General features: G+C 39.6%; 2 protein-coding genes across 5 annotated transcripts; both read left to right on the top strand.

The window, feature by feature from the left end:
• Positions 1–856: 856 nt before the first annotated feature.
• lca5 (lebercilin LCA5) lies at positions 857–8303 on the top strand. 3 transcript variants are annotated; one of them, XM_047388892.1, is made up of 10 exons: positions 857–918; positions 1601–1734; positions 3026–3440; positions 4074–4315; positions 4428–4733; positions 5706–5843; positions 5952–6048; positions 6151–6287; positions 6391–6565; positions 6684–8303. In XM_047388892.1, the coding sequence occupies exons 3-10, from the start codon at positions 3050–3052 to the stop codon at positions 7598–7600; spliced, it is 2403 nt and encodes an 800-aa protein (XP_047244848.1). In that variant the 5' UTR covers positions 857–918; positions 1601–1734; positions 3026–3049; the 3' UTR covers positions 7601–8303. The 3 variants fall into 3 exon arrangements, with proteins under 3 accessions (XP_047244848.1, XP_047244847.1, XP_047244849.1); XM_047388891.1 differs by lacking the exon at positions 857–918 and adding an exon at positions 925–1189; XM_047388893.1 differs by lacking the exons at positions 857–918; positions 1601–1734 and having other exon boundaries at positions 3189–3296; positions 3392–3440.
• Positions 8304–8535: 232 nt separating this feature from the next.
• fam167ab (family with sequence similarity 167 member Ab) lies at positions 8536–13026 on the top strand. 2 transcript variants are annotated; one of them, XM_047388895.1, is made up of 3 exons: positions 8536–8691; positions 11177–11549; positions 12243–13026. In XM_047388895.1, exons 2-3 carry the CDS (start codon positions 11181–11183, stop codon positions 12504–12506), a joined length of 633 nt encoding a protein of 210 aa, XP_047244851.1. In that variant the 5' UTR covers positions 8536–8691; positions 11177–11180; the 3' UTR covers positions 12507–13026. The 2 variants fall into 2 exon arrangements, with proteins under 2 accessions (XP_047244851.1, XP_047244850.1); XM_047388894.1 differs by having other exon boundaries at positions 11174–11549.
• The last annotated feature ends 8684 nt before the right edge of the window (positions 13027–21710 follow it).

Here is a 21710-nt window from a genome sequence, read left to right as displayed (position 1 = left end):
TAAGTAACCTTTTTTTATTCTGAAGCTGAAATTTCCAAGTGTCAAGTTGAAAAAAATGAACAAAAGTTCCAACTGGGAAAGTGAGAGGTTTCTCACCAACCCTGACTTCAAAATTCAATATGGTTGCCTCTCATATAAAATCTTTCTTTGCTGCTGCAGAAAAAAACGTTTTATGTGCAGTTCTGACTTTTATCATATTAAGTTCTTCACACAACCTCTTTCAGTGACCATGTTGCTACAGATTGTGAATGTGCAAAATTCTGGGACATTATTAGTTATGATTATTGGATCAAGAATAACAGTTAACCTGATAGCATGGGATGTGAAATAGCAAATCCAAGATTCCAGCACTCTTTTTCAAATGTTCAAATCACAAATTTAGAAAATCTTTTTTGACAAAAGAAGTTCTGATCATTTGAATGCCACGTGTGTGTTGGTCAGTGCATGTTTGAAAACTCAGTTTTCTTATCAGAAACACATGATAAAAACATAATTAAAAAACACACAAACAAAAGTAGTTAAATACATATCACTTATAAAATGTATTAAAATATCTAATATCTGTTTATTTTATTTGTTTATGTTGATCAATACTTGTTCTGTGATGGAAAACCACAATACCTTTGAGGCTACAAAGGAAACAGCGCCTCTTACAGTCAAAGAATGCGATGATCGCAACAACACATTTCTGTCAAACGTGATGAAAAATATCCCAATTCTTCGTTTTTGTTTGTCAGCTATTTTGTTTTATGTTTTATCATGGTCTCATTTTTACATCACATAAAAACACTAAAGATGTTTTAAATCTTTACAAGAACAACAGCGCCCCTCTGGTGACCAGAGGTGTTGCATAAATTCCCGCGGTTGCCATGGCACAGCGTCAGAGGCTGCACTGAATCAGTGGATTGAACGATAAAGGTTACGTTCTGGTGTCTATTTGTCACTGTTTAAGTGCGGAGAATTCAAGGATAACATGTATAAACACCCAGTCATTGCAATATAGTTCAAGAGAAAGCTCGGAGAACTTTTAAATTATTAACGAAGGATAAGTCAGCTAAAGCTCGAACTAGCTTGCTAGTACTCCAAGCTAACATTAGCCGTTTTAATCTACGTTGAACCTGGTTTCTGTTATGAAGTGTCATCGGAGCAAAACAATAGAGAAATGTTTAAAATAAACCCAAACAGGCAGGTGGGTATTACCAGCACTCCAGCGGTAAAGGTACCCTTCAGTTATCGTGTACCTGTTGAATGTAGTTATTTTTGTTTTCGTGCTATTACTAGTAGCAGCTCTGCCTTAACGAGCACTAGTAGCTCTCTAGAGATGTTTACCAATCTTCTGTCGCCAAGCTCCGTTATGTATTGTTTGTACTTTATGCCAGAGTCTTTTATTTGATTTATTATACATTACCTGACAGAGGCCCTTCTCAGTTATAGAGATGGTTGCATCAAATTGTTTGGTTATTGTTGCTTGGCATGGATTCTGACAACTTTCCACCTGCCAAGAACACAAACTGCAGTAATCCAATCATTTGGTGTCACAAATAACTGTACTTAATTGCTGTTCTGGGTCAGAGCATACGTTTTATGTTTGTTTTAACAGAGCTGGAGATCAATTGGACCAATTTTTAAACACAAAACTGGAGCAAAGATGCAGGGTGATACAATCCTTGTTAATAAAGAGAAGGCAGAGAAGAGGCTGAAAACAGCAGAGGTGACTTTGATATGACATATGGGGTGAGTGGAAAATCTCACTGTTGTTTATAAATATTGACTATTATTTTACCTCTATTATATTGCTTATAATTTAAACATTATCTGAAAATCTGCGGAATAAAATGTGCTTCCTGGTGTACAAAGATGATTTCTTCTACTTATGCTGATGTTCCATCATCACAATGTAGCTACCACTGTCCTTGAGCTACATCATTTTGGTCATTAAAATCTCTGTAATATAGTCATCAAGAGCATTGAAAGTCCATCTTACTGGCAAAATATATTATTGACACCTAGAGTGTGAATGCATGGTACTTGAAATCCAAAAGCGTAATAAATCTGGTATCTAAGCAGCCCTTTGGGGTTGTGATATTGCAGACATTGTAATGACAAGTGTGATTTAGCATAGTTAATATTGTGCATCTCCACCAACAACCAGCTCTGCTCCCAACTGCCTAAATAAAATACTGTTCAGCATTTTTTTTCCTGGTTCCTGTTTTCTTGTTTATAGTCAGTTTTATATTATAAAAATTATAAAACACAATTTATACAGTTATACTTTATTCTATTAGTCGCATATTGTATTATTTAGTTTTCCTGTTCATTCTTTACTGCATGATATTTTCCCCACTCTATTTTTGTATCTGCTTTAAAGGTTTTTACTTAATATTTTTATTATTTTTTAAATTGTCCATGTGTTGCTTTTATTTTTATGGTCACTTTGCTGCTGTTACACAGCATATTTTCCCCTCTAAGGGACAAATACAGCATTATTATATTCATTAGTCTTGGTGTGGTTGATACTGCTCTTGCTAGTAAAAAAAATATCTAGAAAATAGAAATTTGAATGAATCACATATCTGTATCATCAGTAAAATAATGTGGCTTAGTGGGCTAATTTGTATCTTTTATTAAGTATCTCCTTATTTTCTCTATATTACTGCATGTAACTGCTGCCAGACGTTAATATCTAGCTCTTTATTAATTACTCACTGGTGCAGATGGTGGTAGTATAGTATTATTTGCTAAAAACACAGTGATGTTTATCCTTAAGGTAATGCTTAATACAGTCTCATGGAAACTTCAATCTCATGTGTATTGTTGCTTAGTGACCAAGACACATAATACTGAAAACACTACTGAAACCAGTTGGGCTGGCTGCTTATTATGGTCTTGTGGTAAATGTGAGAGTGCACTACTTAGTATTGCGTTAGGGTGAGTTTAGTTTTAATGAAAGCCTGCAAGCTTAAGATTCATTTGTTAATGCTGCAATTTAACTATTTCTATGTAAACATTGTTTCTCTCACTTCAGATTTAACATCATCAAACAGACAACATGGAGGAATCAGAAAAGGCGCCTGAACTGATTGAGGACAACCGGATTTTAAGTTGCCAGTCTTGTCAAAGCACGAAGGAAGAGTCTCGAGCATCATCGGCACAAAGGCGTTCAAAGAATGGTCGGAAAAAAATTCACAGCGAAGACACGATGGATGAACGTGTCGACAGGAGATCGAAAACAAGAACTTGCCGATCTGATCCAGATCGCGACCAGATATCAGATGGAGAGGGAAGGAGAAGTGATGGTTCGTTTTATTCTGAAGACTATGAGAATGCCACACAGTCGGAACGCTCACTTTCCCCTCTCTCCCGCTCACTCACTCCATCTCCAACACTACAGAGGGGGTTCCGGGCAAAGCAGATTTCTAGAAGTCCACTCCACAAAACACGTAAGGAAAATGTGAATTATTTAGTTGGGTCTGTGTGTGTTCTCAGATACAGTTCCTGGCAAAACTATTCGTACACCCTAAGCTTTTACTGAGATTAAATTACGCCAAGGTGGACTCTATTTACTAAGTAGGAACCATTAGGGGAAAATTGGTTGCACTCAATTTTATTTAGGGATATCAAAGTAAAGGGGGCTGAATAAAAACACAAGACTTTTTAGATATTTACTTTTTTAAAAATGCCAAAATCATTTTTCTGTCATTTCACAATAAAGCACTACTTTGTGGTGTTCTATTACATGATATCTACATACAGATACACTAAAGTTTGTGGTTATAACGTAACAAAAATGTAAAATATAAACGTTTTTGCGAATTGCTGTAAGGAAATGAAACAACCATTTCTGCTTTTATTTGCTATGTTGTCCAGAGGATGGCAGTATAACCCTGATTTTAACATCTGGAGACCATTATGAGTTGTTTTAGTTGTAAATGGTTTTATATACCATATTGCTGTTATTCAAGTTCCATTTGGATACTTATGATCTGAGTTGAAAGAAGTTGTGTTAGTGAATGGTGTCAAACTCCAACCAATCGACATGCTTTTTAAGCTGACCACCACCTGTTTGTTTTCAGGTGGGGTCGGCCGCTGTAGTGCATCTCGGCCACAGCGACCTGGAGGCCTTCCCATCACGCAGCCCCACCGCAAGGGAATTCGGTCACAAAGCAAGGAGTTGACACCGCCTAAAGACCTGGATCTGGTGACCAAGCGAATGCTTTCAGCCCGCCTACTGAAGATCAATGAACTGCGCAACTCTCTTGCTGAACTAAAGCAGGAGAATGATGAACTGAAGAAGGAAAATAGAATTATCAGACAGGTGCACCTGAACCTGCTTTCCATTGAAGTTAAAAAGTTTTGTCTTGATGCCTCGTAACAGTGTCAATAAGTAATCATAATAACACAGTTCCTTTTTGAAAAAAATGTTCTAGCTTCAGGTGCGTCAGGAGAAAGCCCTGCAGCGCTACGATGACACAGAAAGTGAGATTTCCCAGCTCCTGGCGCGCCACTCCAACGACATCCATGTGCTGCGTGAGAGACTGCGGCGCACACAAGAGCGGGAACGGACAGTTGAGCGGCAGTTAAAGGAGAGTGAGGAGCAGTTGCAAAGGAGTCAAGCCACTATCACACGACTGAAGAAGTTAGTGGATCAGCAGGAATTAGGGACCAGAGATGAGCTGAGTCATAGCCTCAAAGAAGAGAAAATTCAGGCCCAAGAGGCACAACGTAGGGTTAAGGTACATTCATTCATGTACAATCTTCTTTTTTTTTTTTTTTTTTTTATTGATATTGAAGTAAAATTACACATAACCCTTGAACTTTTCCACATCTCGTCAAATTACTACCACAAACTTCATTGTGTTTTATAGGGATATGATAGACCCACACAAAGTATAGCAAATTTATAAAGTGGAAGGATAAGGGAAATGATTTTTTCATTTTTTTACAAATTAAATTCTGAAAGGTGTAGATCCACCTTTTGCTGCAATAACAGCTTTTGGGAGAATATTTCCACCAGTTTTGCACATCTAGAGACTGAAGTTTTAGTAGATTTGTCTTTCCAAAATAGCTCAAGCTCAGTCAGATTGGATGGAGAGCATCTGTGAACATCAATTTTCAAGTCTTGCCTCAGATTCTCAATTGGATTTAGTTCAGGAGTTGGACTGGGCCACTCTAACACCTGAATATGCTTTGATTAAAAAAGAGCAGTCCTTTGTAGCTCTGGTTGTTTGTTTAGGGTTGTCCACACAGCATCATGTTACACTGTGAGGATGATGTGTTCAGGGTGATGTGTAGATTAGTTTTCAGCATTTAGACCAAAACTTTGGTTGGAATTTACTCCAATGTAACCAGGGCACCATCTCACACATGTGTTCTGTGTCTTCTACATGGCTCTGCAAACTGCAAACGTTCCTTCTTCTATGGGCTTTCTTTCATATTGGCTGTCTTCCTGCTATTTTTACATGACCTGATTTGTTAAAAGCAGGACTAGTAACTGTGCTCTGAACAGATTCTTCCACCTGAGCTGTGGATCTCTGCTGCTCCTCCAAAGTTAATGTGGACTTTCTGAATCCCTATTCTGTTGGAAGTTTCATTATAATGTCACATTGACTCCTTTGTGTTCTTTTGGCGATATAGCTGTCTAAAGTTTGTTTGTTTGTGTGTGTGTGTGTGTGTATGTGTGTGTGTGTGTGTGTGTGTGTGTGAAGGACTTGGAGCGTAGCATTGAGCTGAACAACAGCAGTTTTCAGAGACAGCTTGCTGCAGAGAAGAAGAAGTCTATCAATTGTCAGGAGGAGGTCAAGAATCTTCTGGAGGAGGTGGACCGACTGACCAGTAAACTTAAGGTACAGCATACAAATATGCTTTATTTAGGCTCTTAAGGAGCCCTGAAGACTATGAGCAAAGCTTTATTTCTTCTTGTACAGTGTGAGATTTTTTTTTTCTATGATCAGGAAAAGGAAAGGGAGCTAGATGCTAGGAATATTTACTCCAATCGTATGGTAAAACCAGCATTACGGAAAAACATTGACAGCGGTGCAAAGCGGAAATGTGAGTCACTGTTGAACTAAACTAAGACAAACAAGAACGCTTTATTAAGGATTTCCTTTGAAATATCTCTGTTAAATCTACTCTTGTTTTGTTTGGTCGCAGTCCTAAGCAGGAACAGCACCAAGGCAGTGCAAACTGAAGACAGAATGTCAAGTCTGGATTTCCCCTCTCCACCCCCTGTCGTCAATGATGCCAATGAGTACAGTGGGCAGGCAGCTGACGAATACTTCTCTCTTAAGGTGCCATGTTCACCCTTTACGTTTCTGTCAGGCCTGCTGTTTGAGTGCAGTCGTTTGATTAAATTCAGGCCTCTCTTTCTTTCTCTGAAATGATTTTCTCCAGGAGCTCGACAGACCCGCAGAGGCAGATAAGGTGTCTCAAAAAAGGGATGAACAGGAGAAGGGAGAAAGACATGGGGAGGATTTAGGGAAAGAGAGAGAGCAGGGGATCCAGCAGAGAGAGGGACTTGACCAGGAGCTAAATGTGCTTAAAGAGAAACCAAACAGATTAGAAAATGGTAATGAGAAACCAATTAAAAATAAGAACCCTTCAGACACATTGCATCTGTCTTTACTTAATATATGTGAAATAACCATTCATGTCTTTCTTTTTAATCTGACACACTAAATCTGCAGGCATGGAGAAAGAAAAGGATGAGGAGGAGGGCCAGAAGTCAAATTCCCTTTTCAACCAGAAAGACGAAGACAACTACTGGAAGCGTGGCCACGTCCAGGAGGAGGTGACGCGATGGAACAAGGAATCTACGTCCAGTCAGCAAGCAGCAGAGGACGCCCGTCGAAAGAAAGAGCAGCTGCTGGCTAGGATGCGAGAAATAGACCGTCAAAACTACGGAACCCAGGACTCTGTATTTGTTGAGTTGACTCTTTCTGAGCCCAGAAAGATTATAAATGACCTCCCTTCTCCACATCCACCTGAGGAGAGAACCCGTAACTCTTTGATTTTCAACCTCACTGACTCAGATGAGACGGGATCATTCCTGGGTGGAGTTAGAGAAGGCGGAAGGAGGAAACAAGATGTGGAGAATGGAGGTTTTACATTGGGAGTGGGGAGGAGAGCATTGAGGTCCCAAAACTCCAGTGATGACTTGACTTTTAGAAGGTACGCACCTTCATTTGGACATTCAGCATCCCGGGTTTCCTCTGGCTTTCCTCCAGCACCCCCTAAAGAAGACAAAAACTCTGCATTAGAAGCCATAGGACTTTTTAATCTCGGAGGGGTGCTAACGGAGAAGGAGATGGAAAATAGAGCAGAGAAAGACAAGAAGTCGAGCCTCATGCAGCAGCTGTTTGGTGCCCAGGCCTTGCCTGCTGCTGACAGTTTCAGTGCTTCCAATAAAATGGAGGTACTTAATAGCCCTACAACAACCAACGGGGTACGTTCAAGACGGGAAGGACTACATCGCTTCAGCTCAGGTTCCTCCACACCTCCAACATCCTCCATTATCAACAGCACTCTACATGTTGCAGACAGCAAACCTTCCATCCGTGCCATCCCATTGATTGATGATGACATAGAGGAGCTCACTTTATGAATAAATATATCTTAATGGTAGTCAGTGGCTGCATTCTTTAACTGTCAGCCAGAATATAACTCAGGTAGAAATAATGATGAAGGTGAGTGATGAAGGTGATCCTTATTTTGAAATGGTGATCAAACCATGCCTGTCCAGTGTACAGCTTGCCATTCTGTTTAATGCACCAGAGCAAGCAACCCCTTCAGTCATTCTAATGAATTTATAGGCTTGTAAGAGGTTATGTCATAACAAAATATATTTAAATAGACAATCCGTATGTTTAGAGTGAGTGTTTTAGAGTATGGCTGTTCTATAGAAACATGTCATAAAACGATGCTTGTGTTGCGGCCTTCTTTCTCCAGATCTGATTCCAAAGCCTAGCACTGACAATCAGCACTAAAAAACTTTTTTTAATAATTTGTATTAGCTTGTACACTTAAAATTAGCTTGCTATATCTCAAACCTGTCAGGGACTACAGATGAAAATTAGCCTATTGGCTAAATCCCGTCACATTTTCAGGGTCTGTCCATGGTAATTAATGTGCAGCTGTTCCTGTTTAAATAAATAAATAAAAATCCCGCATTTATACTGCTACACGCACACTAATGTTAGCACTCCGAACTGTCTTTAATTCTAATTTAATTTATGTATATTGTCAGATATTTATATTGGACACATTTTGTGGAATTATTAGTTGAACAATAAAAAGATAAAAACGTGGCTTTTTTTTCTTGTTTTTTTCTTTTGAAGAAAAGGGTTTATTTGTATAGTGATAGATAGATAGATAGATAGATAGATAGATAGATAGATAGATAGATAGATAGATAGATAGATAGATAGATAGATAGATAGATAGATAGATAGATAGATAGATTTATTTTTTGTAATGATCGTGGCTATTTTAGCTGCTCATCACACTGTGGCGCACTTGTAATGTCATCCACAAAGCGGGAATTTTGCTGCGTGTCTGGAGCGACTCCAAACAACCACCCCGCCCCTCCTCCGGTACCTCCCTGTTCGGATTCAGCTACACCCTGAGCGGAGGAGGTGGAGTTGCTGACGGCTACGGTGGCCAGTTGAAATGCTGCTGTCCGGACTTCCTAACAAGGTAACTTCTGTTCTTTTCGTATTGTGTTTGCAGCTTGCTGTCAGTAAATCAATATAAAATAGCCCTTGCAGCAACCTTTCTCTTTGCATCTTCTTAGATGGGTGATTTGTGGTGAAACATTGAAATTTCTAAGAAATATGCCCATCTTCTCATGTACTATACACTGAAATTCATAACCTCAGAAGAGCATAATAGCACTAAAGCCTGATAGGACTCTGTCAGTGTTTGTTGTGTAGACATGACTGCAATGTTCCAGATAGGGAAGCCAGACTTTAAAAGCTGCTTTTTCAGGCCAGGTTTTACCATCCCACATCATCCAAATGCCACAACGTACATTTAATCATTTAATAATGTGGTGAATTAAGTTTGAAACCAGAGGAATCTAAGTCTGGTGGTTGGTTAGGACGTTTGGTATGACTGGAGTTTTTTTTTTTTTTTTTCAATCCACAGATTGTATTTCATCATAAATCTGTAAAATATGGCTCACAAAGGTCTTACAGAGCTCCTACTGTTCTACTCAAAAAGCAGTGGACTACGTCAGATCAGGTTAAAGATTTTTGCTTAGGTTATATAAAACTTTTTGCGGCATGTTGTGTACCATTTGCATTTAAATCCTCCTTGCTCAGCACTATCTGTTCAAAATTTGAATCTGCTCATTAGTTTGCACACACAGCCAAGCCGATCATTAGATACTAGGGCAGTGGCTTCCCTCTAGGTCTGCTCTGCCCATTATGGAATAACTGAGACCACTTTGCAAGAAAACAGTGGAAAGTCTGCTTTTGTGCTTTAATGTTTGTTACGTGATTAAACAGAAAGCATAAACTGTGTGCTTCACTCAATTCTTGCTGTGGAAATATATGACATGACTGTAGCAGAAATAAATACTGAGATTTGGATCGTTAGAGCACCTAGTTACCAAAGTAATGCATCATTTTCAGAGAATGACCTTCGGAAACCAGACTCGTGTCTACACTATTGGAGCGATGGAACAAGGTTATATTGGATATTTACTTATAGCACCCTGTCACAGCTATAATTTACCCCTCTTCTTTTTTCAAATCTATCAAAAATACCAAAATTCAAGACAATCTGGTAGAAAGTAACATTTTAGCACCAACAAGGTGGTACCTAAAGCGCTAATAGTTGAAATATTGGCATACAATGAATGATCAACTCAAGGACTGGTGCGTCAGGTCATTTCTAATACTTAGGCTCATGACTTTTAGACACTCCCATTTTGCTGGAGATAGTTTCGTAAGGCCTGGTACTTCTTGTCCACTTTCCTTGTTTTTAAGCACATTTTGGCAGGGATGACTTGACAGAAAATGGCAAAAAAAAAAAAAAAAGGTATTTAAAGAAAAACGTTTAAAATTCTTTGAGGAAGTCTGGAGAATTATGTTAAGATAATTTTATTTTTTTATTTTAGTTTGGGGTTTTTTCTTACCCAAATAGCCCACCCGAACCCCCCTCCTAATCCCAAACCCCATTCCACCCCACACGTTTCCAACCAAGCCCCAGCCACCACCACTACCAGCGTACCCACCAGGCCGGGGACACCCAGGAAGCAAGACGATTTGAAAGGATTACAAAAACCTCTGGCTGCTCTGGTGCAAAGTATGAAGAAATTAAAGATGATGTAAAACTTTTGCACAGCATTGTGTTATGTATAATAATATGTCAGAATAGCTGAACTAAATCTAATACTCTCCAATGCTGTCCAAATGTAGCATTTATTTCAGGTTATTCCTTCATCCTATATTAGGTAAGAAAGCTTTTATTTGTGATTATTTGTTAATACTATTTTAGTGATGAATTAAAATAAATTTAGGAACATGAATAATGTTCCCTATGTTTTAAATGGTAAATGGACTGAATTTATTATGGGTTCGCCACTCGTACTCAAAGTACTTTTCATTACAGCCACATTCATCCAATCACACCCACTAACACGCGTACAATAACACCGAAACACAAATCAGTAAGCAACGTGGGGTTAAGTGCTGTGCCCAGGGGCACATCGACATGTGATAGGAGGAAGCTGGTATTGAACCCACAACCTTTGACTACTCTACCCCCTGAGTTACAGTTGTGTATTTTAGACATAAATGACAATGGAAAGCCACTGGCTATAGTGCCCTAGTTCCCAGTAACCTGATAAGACTGGTTGATGCAATAAACACTGTGGACAGGAGGTGGAAAAAAGCTGATACATTTGAGTCTGCATGGTTGCTATGGAGACGGTTTGTTACTGTGAAATTAAAATCCTGGTTGTTTGTTCCCCCAGTGGGTTTAGCCTAGGTTTACTGCTGTTATTAACTATATGGTAGATTTCAGGTTATTTAGCTCATCTGTTTTGTCTCCTACCTGTTGCAGATATTGGCCATTGGTTTTCAGAGTTAATGTTATGTTTGTAATATAACTCATGCACCAATGAGGATGTTAGGGTTTTATTTTTAACAGTTAGTTTTCCTTTCACCTTCAGCAGACTGATGATGGACGCAGCCTCGTCTCTACAGATCGTGGTGAATACACCAAATGTCCTGGTGGAAGCAGACTGTGGGAACTGTGTAGATCTTCCTGGGGATGACCACCTCATGACGCTAAAGGCTTTGACTGAGAAATTAAGACTGGAGACCAGGAGGCCATCTTACCTGGAGTGGAAAGCCCGGTTGGAAGCAGAAAGCTTTAAAGAGTCACAGATTGGAAAATTCCAGCACCAGGAGGAGCGGGACGGGGAACCAGTCACAGACAAAGAGGCTGTAGCAAGCTCAGACAAAAATCAGAGAAAGCAGCCCTTAGGTGTGCTGAATGGGTTTGAAAATGTTGATGAAGCACTCTCTTGGCTCAGAAGAGAGCTGGTAAGAGCTAGATTTAATCTTTCTGATCATTTTCGTTTCTCACATATTTGTTTTAGTTCCACCTTTTTCAAAAAGTATTGTTCGACATTTGAGATTCAAACACAAACCTTTTTTGCTACTTTGCCAATTAGAGTGTAAGAAAGCTCACGCTGTCCAATTAGTGGCCAGAAGAATGCCATTCATGTCAGACAGTGTGATCGATTGTGAATCTGACAGTAGAATTACACAGATTTTCTGCAAGTGCAATCATCTTTACTCTGCTCAATTACTCTGCACATTCAGCCATGGACCATGAGCTCGGATCGAGCAAACAAAATGGCACTAATAGAGGTGGACATGCACAGCATGGGGCTGCAAACAGGTTGCACAAGGACCTCAGATGATTGTGATCTTTATGCAGATGTAAGGAATGGACAAAGAAGAGAAGTTTGTTTGTGTATATCCCACTGTGAGTTTTCCTTTTAGATTCTGCTATACAATAAGGACCACACACTGAGGCCTGAGGTCAATAAAGGCTATATAAGCAGCGAACAACATGTTACATTTCAGTAGCCTAATAAAGGTGCTTTAGAGGAAGGTTTATGCATTCTAAAAAAATATTTATTACACTGTTGTGTCCCTTAAAACAAAAGCAACTTCTAGTCTCTTTTACAATTGTGTTTCAGCATTTGCTTCAGATTTTCTCTTTTGCAGACAGACATGCGCTTGCAGGACCAGCAGCTGGCTAGACAGCTCATTCGACTCCGGAGTGACATCAACATGCTGAAGATCGAGCAGACGTGCCATCTGCACCGCCGCATGCTCAACGACGCCACCTTTGGCCTCGAGGAAAAGGACGAGATGTCCGACCTGCTGTGCGAGTGCCCCGTCACGCCAGGGCTCGGGCTCTCAGCCCCACTGAGACTCATCGGGGTCACTAAGATGAACATTAACTCTCGAAGGTTCTCGCTCTGCTAGCTGGAGCTTTGTGCAGAAAAAAACAAGCAGTAGGTTAAAAAAATCCTTGCTTAGGAATATGTTCGATGTATGAAGAAAAAAAATGATTAGAGTTAGGTCAACATATAGTGTGTTTGTCATTAAAGTTTCTTGCAAAAGTATTGACGGCTGTCATGGTGTCAGCATGCTTTCTTCAAGAGGGACAGGGAAGTTTGTCACAGCTGATTGGAAAGTGGGTGGAACTAATTACAGGGCATAACCTCTAAGGTTACAAAAGACCTAAGGCTGACGAGAAGGTTCACCTCGCAGCAGGAAAATTCTCCAAAACAAGTTTCAGATTTCTGTAATAAAATCTTTTGAAACTGTATAATCTTCCTTTGATTTCCCAAGTACGTGCTACTTTGTTGTTGTTCGATCATGTAAAATCCCATTATAATAAATTTAACTTTGTGATTGTAATGTAAACAACATGTAAAATTGTCCAAGGAGTAGAAGACTGTAACGACACATGGCAGCTATTTTATAAACAAGATTTATTAAATACAGACTGAATTTTTTTATGTTTCTACTACATGCAGACCTCTGACTTATTTTAATCACAGGGTTTTGTCAGTTTAAATAGTTTGTTCATTGAGATTATATTTTGTATGTCAATAATATATCTTTATAATAGTCAAATTATATTAGCTGCCCAACTCATAATGGTCTCCAGTGATGTGGTCAAGAGCTTCTTTCGTATGGTCTTGGTTGGAGCACAGGAACATACAGTATATTTACCATTAAGCCATTAATTTGAAACATAGACACATGGTTTCACTTCAAGACAAAATTTGTAATGTTTCTAATCTCACTGCTGGTGATTACCCTTATGAAAAGACGAACAGTGCTTTCAATTAGTATATGTTGTTGCACTTATAATTTAAGGCAACCATACCAACTTACCAAAAACATTCATATTAGGGTTTGCATTAAAAATATAAGCATTTAAAATCTGAGTGAAGTCCAAGTTTACCAGTTATGCTGTTGGAAGATGAGGGTTAGCAGATTGAAATCATGAGAATCAACACCAGTTGCCACAACCTCTTCTCAGCTCGGTTTATTTATACAACACTAAATCACAACAAATGCCATCTGGAGGCACTTTAAGATATAAACTTGTCTATTTTATATCAACTTTCATGGAATCCAAATATAATCAAACCAGTCTATTTCATACAGTAGAATTATGAGATAAACACATTTTAGGAGAAAGACCATGCCAAAACCACTCCCAGTTACACCACATGCCACAGTATAAACGCACGTCATTCCCAGAGCTCCTACCTCTTATATCCTCATACCCTTCTCCTCCCCTTGACCTCCATCAGGCCTTATTTTTCATCAGTTTCTAGGGGGATCTCCCTCTTTTTATTCTCTCCCTCCTTTAACTATTAGATGTGCTCAAGCAAATATATATTTAATTATATATATCCAGTTCTGCAATGGCTTGATGCATGAGGTGGGAGACATTCACCACCTGCACTGGATTAAGGGGACATCCTTGGAAAGCTGGGCTGCACAAGGAAGTCCAGCTGATGAAGCGATTAACCCACAGATTTTTGCAGCACCACGATATCATGAGAAAGTATGTGGCGACAGTAGAGAGTAGCAATTAGCCTAGCTCTAAGTCCATTGTCTGAGGCATGAGAATATCATGGGTGACTTTTACCAAGCTGTTTCTGTGCTATGATGAGCTGTAAAACTGAAACTGTTCAAATTAGTTATCATTATGTGTGGTAAATGCTCACATCACTGATTAGCAACAATTCCTTCAAGAATGTTAAATTTAACTGGCTAGGACGTCTGGGTCAAGAGTGACTTTCTTAACTTTTAATATTTTTAACATCAACAGTCTGGATAGAGGGATCACCTCAGGTTTTATGGACATTTTGGTTTGAGTCCCTCAGGGCTTGAGTTGGAGTTATTTGACTTAACAATTCAGTGATATTAGAAGGAGCTTGACTATGCAGGGCCCTGAAAGTCAGGAAGACAGAATATTAAGAAAGAATATACCTTTACATTGTTTGGACCTGAATGTTTCAATGATGACTGGCACAGTGGCTCTCAAGCTTTTTCTGTTGCGCCCCCCTTTGAAGAAGTCAAAAGTGTAACATTTATTGAAGAACATAAGAATGATGACTATTCTTCTTAAAAACTGATAAAAAATATCATAAGACATGCAATCACGTATTTTAGAACAGTAATAATGAAGTTGTTTGTGTGCAAAAAAAAAACAATATTTTTGGCAACAAATTGTTAATTTTGCTAACTAACTTAACAGTATCGGAGTATTACTCACTACAACGAGCCTTTTATCCACTGCACACTTTTTCAATAAAAGAACAATGAAGAACAGCCCGGGTAAAGAAGGCAAGTGCAATTATTTGGCAAAAAATATGAAGTCTCCTCAGTCATTGTCTTCATTTGTCTCTGTTCTGTTTTGTACTGCTCTGGTCAGGTATGATTTATAAAACAGTGAAATGAAGTACATATGACACATACAGTATAAACCCAGCTCTTAGATGAAAGTATAACGTGTTTTCATCTGTGACTTCTGGTTTTGTTCAATCCACAGACTTTTACATTACCAGTCAAAATTGGGAACATGCGTTGCATTCATCGTTGTCGCACACTGGCCTGCATGTTTTACATGTTTCCCTGCTTCAGCACACCTGATTTCAATTGATGGCTGATAAACTGGCTTTTGCTGAACAGCAATAGTCTGAAATCAGGTGTGCAGAAGCAGAGAAACATTTCAAACCTATACGGCAGTTTGTTTTATGGAGCAGGGCTGAAAAACACTGGACTATTTAAGAATTACTAATAGAAGGGGGTTAGGTATATTAGGAAGAATAAGGACGAGCTGTCTGACTTGGTGTGTGAGTGGCCGGTTACCCCAAGGTGCAAGCTCTCAGCCCCACTGAGATTCATCGGGGTCACTAAGATAAACATTAACTCTCAACTTCTCACTATGCTAGCTGTAGCTTTATGCATCTCCCTAAACAAACCATTCCTACTTGGAAACATGGTGGTGGCAGCATCATACTGTGGGCGTGCTTTATTTAGCTGAGACAGAGAAGCTAGTCGGAGTTAATAGGAAGATGGGTGGAGCTAAATACAGTGCATAACAAGAAGAAAAGCTACCTGAGATTGCAAATATTCCATAAGGTTGGAGTTGTTTTTTAGCCTGCCCCAAAATTAAGCTGTGTTCTTATGAACCTTTATTTATACCTTTCAGTTTTGGAGAGCTAAATGAACATCGCATCCTTTGTTCAGATAATCTTCAAATAACTGTCCTCTGTGCTTGCAGAATGAGAGCAGATTCAGGCATGCATAAAAGCAGCAACAAGTGGACCCCATTCACTAATCCCTGCAACCAACTCCATCCTAAGCGAGAATGCCTTGAAGGATTGTGTTGATCTCCAGATTTTCATGCTTGAGCCACACTTGTTTTTAAGATTGTTCCTGCTAATTATCCACAATTATTTTAAAGAAAATGACTGCCAAAAATAATTTTCTGTTAAAATTTACTCATCTGTGCAGTAAACATTGAAGACAAATCAAATTCATAACTTACTTTCAGCAAAGAACATTTTATTCACACTGCAGCTCTGCCTAGCAGCTTACCATGTTATTCATTTCATGCCTAAACAGATTCATTTGTATGATAAAATGACAGCCTTGAAACTCAGCACTATCTGCATGAGAAGCATGAAATCTGACCCAACACCCAAGTATAAAAAAAGTGCATATTTTCTTAAAAAGTAGGTTAAGCAAGTTTCTGATGATTTAGGCAACATTTACATAAGATGTCCTCTGGTACACCGATTTGTATGTTTCTGAAAGAAAAATGAATCCAACAGCTTTCATCCTGTTCCGGTACTGCAGCAGATGTGACACCACAGAGAGGCACTTCTCACCAGGACTGAGCTGCCAGCTCAAGCGTGAACACAGCAAACAGAAACATCACCAAGGTGAACCGCAGAGCGAGACTGGCAAGATTCCCAGACTTCCTTCTCAGAATCACAGCAAGCATTTTGTGGGGGAGTGTGTTGGCACATCTCCTCTAACATTTGCACTGTGAAGATGAAACCGTTTGGTGCCCTAAACTGGAAAAAGAAGCTTTATAACTTAATTATAATTATAACATAATTTATAATTTACTGGCCACAGCGGCTACTTTTTGGTTGCTAACCTAAATAATATGTAATTTCCCATCTGAAACCATCTGTGATTCATTTTTTTGTGATTTACCCAAAATCCTTGACAAGCAAAGGTACTTTTACTGCTAAGTGGTGTGGAAGTACAAACCATGTATGTCAGAGAAACATTTGGTCCATGTCCTGCAATCATGAAAAACATTGCTTCACCAACAGAGGAAAATTAATTTTAGGAAATCTTTTTATCCTGATTTTTTTTTTTAACAGAATAAAACAAGAAAGAAAAATAGCAACACTGGATTTGGACATAGTAAAATAAATACATAAATGTAAGGTTGGAATGCATCTGTCACCAAATTTTAGCTGTGAGGCAACAAAGAAACTTATCAGCAACAGCTCATGCTGCAAAACGGTAGCCTGTCTGCTTTGCATTGTCACTCATGGTCTGTGTGACAATGCAATGTAAATACTTATGATCATTTGCATTTCTGTAGAATTACTTCAGCTGTTCAGCTGAACAATTAAAAAGTAAGAAGAAAATAAGAGTGGTTGTGATAATCAAATACTGAAAGAATAGGATTAAACTTGATACATCTAGGCTGGCTTTCATTCTTTGTTTGTACTTTGGCAATGAAATTCTAAAATTAACCCAAAGCTGATGTGTCAAAACGTAGATTTGCAGTTTTTTGAACTCTTATCTACAAATTTGACCATCTTCTGGGTTGTTTGTAACTTAATGCCACTGATCAATATTCACCACATTTTGTTGCATTTTTCAAGGATTTGACTCCAGAGAAGTCATAAACAACAGGTTGCTACAAAGCCTTAAAACTGCATCTAACCTTCAACCTGCAAACACCTCCATGCTGACTCCACCTTGAATAAAGCATTAACCCTTGACGTGCTGAAGCTGAACTGTAAAAATGGTGTCTGACATCATGCATTCTTTTCTTTGGAAGCATTTTTTCAGCATTTAAACCCAGGATCCTCCACAAATATTATAAATGTTGGCCCTCTGATCAAGATGTGTTAAAAGCTTTAAATTGTTCTTTTATTGTAGTAGCATGAAATTACATTTAAAAGTGTAGAAATATAGTGTAGTGTAGAAATATTTTAATACATTTATACAGGTATTAAAATTATTTAGATTTTAAAGAAATCTGTTAAAATGTGCATTAGTCTACCTCTTCTGAATGTGCCAAAAGCCAGTCAGTCAGTCAGTCAGTGGAATTTATACTTTACTTTTTAAAATTTTGATCAGGGGTTGATTAGGGATCTAGACTTCCTGTTTCCCTGGGGAATACATTTGAGGTGACTGACAGCCATTTTTCTTTCACCCTCTCTTCAAAAGGCAAGAAACGTACTATTTAAGTAAAACATATGTTTGCAGATCTATGTAAGATAAGAAGTCAGAAAAATAAGGGTCCTCATTCCCACTGTTAAGGTTGATGAAGAGTCTGAGAAGCTGCGGGCCAAATCCTGGTCAAAAATGACCGTGAGAACCTTCCCAGAGTGAATTACATCATGAACTCCTTGAAATACCAGGACATTTTAAACAAAAACCTCATGACTTTTGACAAAAAAACTGAGATCTGGTTGTTATTCAGGAGGATAATGCTCCAAAAACACATCATCAGATCTACACAGGAAGGGTTCTTCAGGCACATAAAAACTAACCCTCAGGACTACCTGCTATGCTACTGGCAGATAACAGTAGTGGTATTTACAGGAAGCAGACAAATAATTGTGCCACAGGTGATTTTGTTAAAAATCCGTTTTTGTTACCAAGCTAAAAAAATCCAACTCCAAATAAATGTTAAAAAAATTCAAAGAACTATGTTGGCTGTCATAACATTGTCATACTATCCACTAATAACTATATTTCCTACACACAACCATAAGGTTGGTGGGTCAGATTTCTTGTATGGTCAAAGCTCCAACACTTGACCTTAAGAAAGGTCTCTGGATTTAACATTTGTTGTTTTCTTTAACCAAAATCACACAGATGTAAAAGGCAATGCGGTCTATGGCTGGCGTTATTACCTTTTTTAACTGATAAATATACCAATGTGCAAAGGATAAAGAGCTGGATACCTTTGGATGACAGATTATGGGAAGTCAGACGTTTGGGATCCTGCAGAGAAAAGTATGGTGCAATAACTGGATGAAAGGAAAGACTGAATCCAGTAAGTTTCTGCTTCTCTGTTGGCTTTGTTGTGTACAGCTCATGTTTTCAATCATTTTCAAAGAACCCCAAGACCTAAAATTAAAGGCTGGATATTCTTTTTCTGAGATTACATTATTTTGATAAAAGTTGAATTTATCTTTATACAGGTCCTTCTCAAAATATTAGCATATTGTGATAAAGTTCATTATTTTCCATAATGTCATGATGAAAATGTAACATTCATATATTTTAGATTCATTGCACACTAACTGAAATATTTCAGGTCTTTTATTGTCGTAATACGGATGATTTTGGCATACAGCTCATGAAAACCCAACATTCCTATCTCACAAAATTAGCATATCATTAAAAGGGTCTCTAAACGAGCTATGAACCTAATCATCTGAATCAACGAGTTAACTCTAAACACCTGCAAAAGATTTCTGAGGCCTTTAAAACTCCCAGCCTGGTTCATCACTCAAAACCCCAATTATGGGTAAGACTGCCGACCTGACTGCTGTCCAGAAGGCCACTATTGACACCCTCAAGCAAGAGGGTAAGACACAGAAAGAAATTTCTGAACGAATAGGCTGTTCCCAGAGTGCTGTATCAAGGCACCTCAGTGGGAAGTCTGTGGGAAGGAAAAGGTGTGGCAGAAAACGCTGCACAACGAGAAGAGGTGACCGGACCCTGAGGAAGATTGTAGAGAAGGGCCGATTCCAGACCTTGGGGGACCTGCGGAAGCAGTGGACTGAGTCTGGAGTAGAAACATCCAGAGCCACCGTGCACAGGCGTGTGCAGGAAATGGGCTACAGGTGCCGCATTCCCCAGGTCAAGCCACTTTTGAATCAGAAACAGCGGCAGAAGTGCCTGACCTGGGCTACAGAGAAGCACCACTGGACTGTTGCTCAGTGGTCCAAAGTACTTTTTTTGGGATGAAAGCAAATTCTGCATGTCTTTCGGAAATCAAGGTGCCAGAGTCTGGAGGAAGACTGGAGGGAAGGAAATGCCAAAATGCCAGAAGTCCAGTGTCAAGTACCCACAGTCAGTGATGGTCTGGGGTGCCGTGTCAGCTGCTGGTGTTGGTCCACTGTGTTTTATCAAGGGCAGGGTCAATGCAGCTAGCTATCAGGAGATTTTGGAGCACTTCATGCTTCCATCTGCTGAAAAGCTTTATGGAGATGAAGATTTCATTTTTCAGCACGACCTGGCACCTGCTCACAGTGCCAAAACCACTGGTAAATGGTTTACTGACCATAGTATCACTGTGCTCAATTGGTCCTGCCAACTCTCCTGACCTGAACCCCATAGAGAATCTGTGGGATATTGTGAAGAGAACGTTGAGAGACTCAAGACCCAACACTCTGGATGAGCTAAAGGCCGCTATCGAAGCATCCTGGGCCTCCATAAGACCTCAGCAGTGCCACAGGCTGATTGCCTCCATGCCACGCCGCATTGAAGCAGTCATTTCTGCCAAAGGATTCCCGACCAAGTATTGAGTGCATAACTGTACATGATTATTTGAAGGTTGACGTTTTTCATATTAAAAACACTTTTCTTTTATTGGTCGGATGAAATATGCTAATTTTGTGAGATAGGAATTTTGGGTTTTCATGAGCTGTATGCCAAAATCATCCGTAGTAAGACAATAAAAGACCTGAAATATTTCAGTTAGTGTGCAATGAATCTAAAATATATGAATGTTACATTTTCATCATGACATTATGGAAAATAATGAACTTTATCACAATATGCTAATATTTTGAGAAGGACCTGTATTTTGTACACATCTCTGCTGTAGGAGCCAATAAATGTGCCATGTGATGTACACTGCTCAAAAAAATAAAGGGAACACTTAAACAACACAATATAACTCCAAGTAAATCAAACTTCTGTGAAATCAAACTGTCCACATAGGAAGCAACACTGATTGACAATCAATTTCACATGATGTTGTACAAATGAAATAGACAACAGGGGGAAATCTTTGGTGATTAGCAAGACACTCAATAAAGGAGTGGTTCTGCAGGTGGTGACCACAGACCACTTCTCAGTACCTTTGCTTTCTGGCTGATGTTTTGGTCACTTTTGAATGTTGGTGGTGCTTTCACACTCGTGGTAGCATGAGACGGACTCTACAACCCACACAAGTGGCTCAGGTAGTGCAGCTCATCCAGGATGGCACATCAATGCGAGCTGTGGCAAGAAGGTTTGCTGTGTCTGTCAGCGTAGTGTCCAGAGCCTGGAGGCGCTACCAGGAGACAGGCCAGTACACCAGGAGACGTGGAGGAGGCCAACAACCCAGACGCAGGACCGCTACCTCCGCCTTTGTGCAAGGAGGAACAGGAGGAGCACTGCCAGAGCCTTTCAAAAGGACCTCCAGCAGGCCACAAATGTGCATGTGTCTGCACAAACGGTTAGAAACCGACTCCATGAGGATGGTATGAGGGCCCCACGTCCACAAATGGGGGTTGTGCTCACAGCCCAACACCGTGCAGGACTCTAGGCATTTGCCAGAGAACACCAGGATTGGCAAATTCGCCACTGGCGCCTTGTGCTCTTCACAGATGAAAGCAGGTTCACACTGAGCACATGTGACAGACGTGACAGAGTCTGGAGACACCGTGGAGAACGATCTGCTGCCTGAAACATCCTTCAGCAGGACCTGTTTGGCTGCGGGTCAGTAATGGTGTGGGGGGGCATTTCTTTGGAGTGCCGCATGGTCCTCCATGTGCTCGCCAGAGGTAGCCTGACTGCCATTAGGTACCGAGATGAGATCCTCAGACCCCTTGTGAGACCATATGCTGGTGCAGTTGGCCCTGGGTTCCTCCTAATGCAAGACAATGCTAGACCTCATGT

The sequence above is a fragment of the Girardinichthys multiradiatus genome, chromosome 15, assembly GCF_021462225.1.
Source record: "Girardinichthys multiradiatus isolate DD_20200921_A chromosome 15, DD_fGirMul_XY1, whole genome shotgun sequence".
In the NCBI taxonomy this organism is placed as follows: domain Eukaryota; kingdom Metazoa; phylum Chordata; class Actinopteri; order Cyprinodontiformes; family Goodeidae; genus Girardinichthys; species Girardinichthys multiradiatus.
The sequence above is the reverse complement of the archived record's forward strand: the minus strand, read 5'-3'. Positions and strand labels throughout refer to the sequence as shown.

Bases quoted from the DNA above. Each gene is read 5' to 3' on its own strand.
- lca5 (XM_047388892.1), top strand. From the start codon at position 3,050: ATGGAGGAATCAGAAAAGGCGCCTGAACTGATTGAGGACAACCGGATT. The intron at 6,049-6,150 runs GTGAGTCACTGT...GTTTGGTCGCAG, and splicing joins CAGCGGTGCAAAGCGGAAAT to TCCTAAGCAGGAACAGCACC. The intron at 6,288-6,390 runs GTGCCATGTTCA...GATTTTCTCCAG, and splicing joins ACGAATACTTCTCTCTTAAG to GAGCTCGACAGACCCGCAGA.
- fam167ab (XM_047388895.1), top strand. From the start codon at position 11,181: ATGATGGACGCAGCCTCGTCTCTACAGATCGTGGTGAATACACCAAAT. The intron at 11,550-12,242 runs GTAAGAGCTAGA...TCTCTTTTGCAG, and splicing joins CTTGGCTCAGAAGAGAGCTG to ACAGACATGCGCTTGCAGGA.